Source organism: Camellia sinensis, chromosome 7 (genome assembly GCF_055761805.1).
Source record: "Camellia sinensis isolate YWXY chromosome 7, ASM5576180v1, whole genome shotgun sequence".
NCBI classification, from domain to species: domain Eukaryota; kingdom Viridiplantae; phylum Streptophyta; class Magnoliopsida; order Ericales; family Theaceae; genus Camellia; species Camellia sinensis.
In genome coordinates, this window is record NC_138967.1 from 176,133,690 (window position 1) to 176,135,862 (window position 2,173).

General features: G+C 48.2%; 2 protein-coding genes across 2 annotated transcripts; both read left to right on the plus strand.

Moving 5' to 3' along the window:
- Positions 1-660: 660 nt before the first annotated feature.
- Positions 661-1,110, plus strand: LOC145796306 (uncharacterized). Its single transcript, XM_082881392.1, has one exon. It carries the CDS (start codon positions 661-663, stop codon positions 1,108-1,110), a length of 450 nt encoding a protein of 149 aa, XP_082737518.1.
- A 113-nt stretch (positions 1,111-1,223) lies between these two features.
- On the plus strand, positions 1,224-1,934 carry LOC114260114 (uncharacterized). Its single transcript, XM_028200172.2, has one exon. It carries the CDS (start codon positions 1,224-1,226, stop codon positions 1,932-1,934), a length of 711 nt encoding a protein of 236 aa, XP_028055973.2.
- Positions 1,935-2,173: the final 239 nt, after the last annotated feature.

Below are 2,173 nucleotides of genomic sequence, written 5' to 3' on the forward strand. Positions count from 1 at the left end.
CGTCGAGCATCGATTACCCTTCGCTAGAGGCTCTTCTCATCACTTTCTTCTGGAAAAGGATTATAGAGATCGAATCATAGACTCAATAGGGATGGAGATACAAGAGTTGAAAGCCCAACTTAAGAGGGTGCTGGGCGATCCGACGGAAAAGAAGACAAAAGCGGAGCCCTCTCGTTTGCGACGGAAGGGCGTATCCAGAGAGCCACCAATGAAGAAGTTCCCCAAGAATGAGTCTGGGCAACAAAGCCAGCCTATCCCGGTACAGAGTGAGGCAACAAGCAGTCACACCCATGGGTCACGCCGGAGAAGGGCCAAGAAGCAGAAGATAGTTAGCCAACAGACTGAATACCCTCCTCAGGACCTTCTTACTTGGTTGATTAGCAATAGGCAGAACGAACAACATTGGGATCACGTAGACCGTACTGTCCACCAGAGAGAACACCGAGCGCTGGACAGGCTCGTCTTTTCGTCATTCTTCCCAGAGATTGAGACCATGAGACCTCCAAAGAAATTCACCCCACCAAAGTTCACTTCATATGACGGGAAGTCGGACCCGCTGATACATATTAGCCATTATAGATAGATGATGTCCCTGTGGAATTGAGATGAGGCATTGATGTATAAAGTCTTCCCATCCAACTTGGGAGAAACCGGACTTTGATGGTTCGATCGTCTCCCCGCTGGATCGATCGTCTCCCCGCTGGATCGATCCATCGCTGGAAGCAGCTCTCCGAAGAGATCCTAGCCAGGTTCGTCTCCAATATTAAGATCCCGAAGGAGCCGGACACACTGTTTGGTCTTCGAAAGGAGCAGGAGGAAACGCTGCGCAATTATGCTAAGAGATACTGGGAAGAGTACAATGACCTGGAGGAAAATGTGTACAGTGAAAAGATGGCCGTTATGTCCTTCAAACATGGTCTGCGCCCGGAAAGTAAGCTGAGACAATCACTTACCAAGTGCCCGGCCACAGCTTTGAAAGATTTGCGTGCCAGGATTGAGCAGTACGCTCGCCTCGAGGACAATCAGATCCCCATCGAGGAGTGTCAGCAGAACAAACAGCCCGGCACAAAAAGAGAACAAATCGAGGAGAATACCGAGGGATTGCAGTGAATGAAGTGGATAAGTCTAAATCCGACGAAGTCGTTGTGACTGTATTCAAAGAGCCAATCTATCGAATCCTGGAAAAGATCAAGAGAGAGCCCTTCTTTGTTTGGCCGCCGAAAATGTTGGGAGATCTAACTCGGCGCAATCAGAAGCTCGGATGCACTTACCACCAAGACAGGGGGCACATGACTCAGAACTGCAGGGCATTGAAACAACACTTGGAAGATCTAGTGGCAGCCGGGCACCTAAGGGATTACATTGATCAGGATAAGGAAGTGTCCGAACAGGGGAACCCGCCACTAGAACCGAATGTTGAGCGCCCACCTCGGTTGATAATAAATGTGATCCACGGGACAGCGACTCAGGAATCTGATAAGGCACTGAAAGAAAAGATCACTAAGGCTGTGCAAATTCAGAGGGTCATGTCAGTGGAGCCTGCATCGAAAAAGGTACGTACAGTACCTAAATCTCCCTTGTGCACTGTTTCATTTACTAGCAAAGATTTAGAAAGCATACAGCACCCACATACTGATGCACTGATTATAACTGTGGGAATTGGGAAACGATTTGACGTAAAACGAGTCCTAGTAGATCAAGGCAGTGCAACAGACATATTGTATTATGATTTGTTCAGAAAGCTTGGTCTCTCCGAGCAGCACCTCACCCCAGCGGCAGCCCCGTTGGTCGGTTTCAATTCACAACCAGAATGGCTGCTTGCAAGAATAGTGTTTCCAGTCGTGGCGGGAACAAGAACCCTCAAGATAGAGTTCTTGGCTATTAATACACCATCTCCTTACAATGCCATACTTGGCCGCCCATGGATTCATTAAATGGAGGCAGTCCCTTCAACCTACCACCAGCTCATTTGTTTCCTAAAGGAACACGGAGTAGAGCAGATCTCAAGGGATCAAGTTGCGTCCAAACATTACTTCATGGCAGCATTAAAGGCAAAGCAGCTCTGTAATCAGGTATAGACGGTAGAAATGGCCGAACAGCTAGTCGTGGAAGATGTAAGGGGAACCCCAGAGGAAAAGATGGTAGAGGATTTGGAGAAAGTCTTGGTAAAAGA

What these genes read in the sequence shown, in the direction of transcription:
- LOC145796306 (XM_082881392.1), top strand. Translation starts at nt 661, where the DNA reads ATGGTTCGATCGTCTCCCCGCTGGATCGATCGTCTCCCCGCTGGATCG.
- LOC114260114 (XM_028200172.2), top strand. Translation starts at nt 1,224, where the DNA reads ATGTTGGGAGATCTAACTCGGCGCAATCAGAAGCTCGGATGCACTTAC.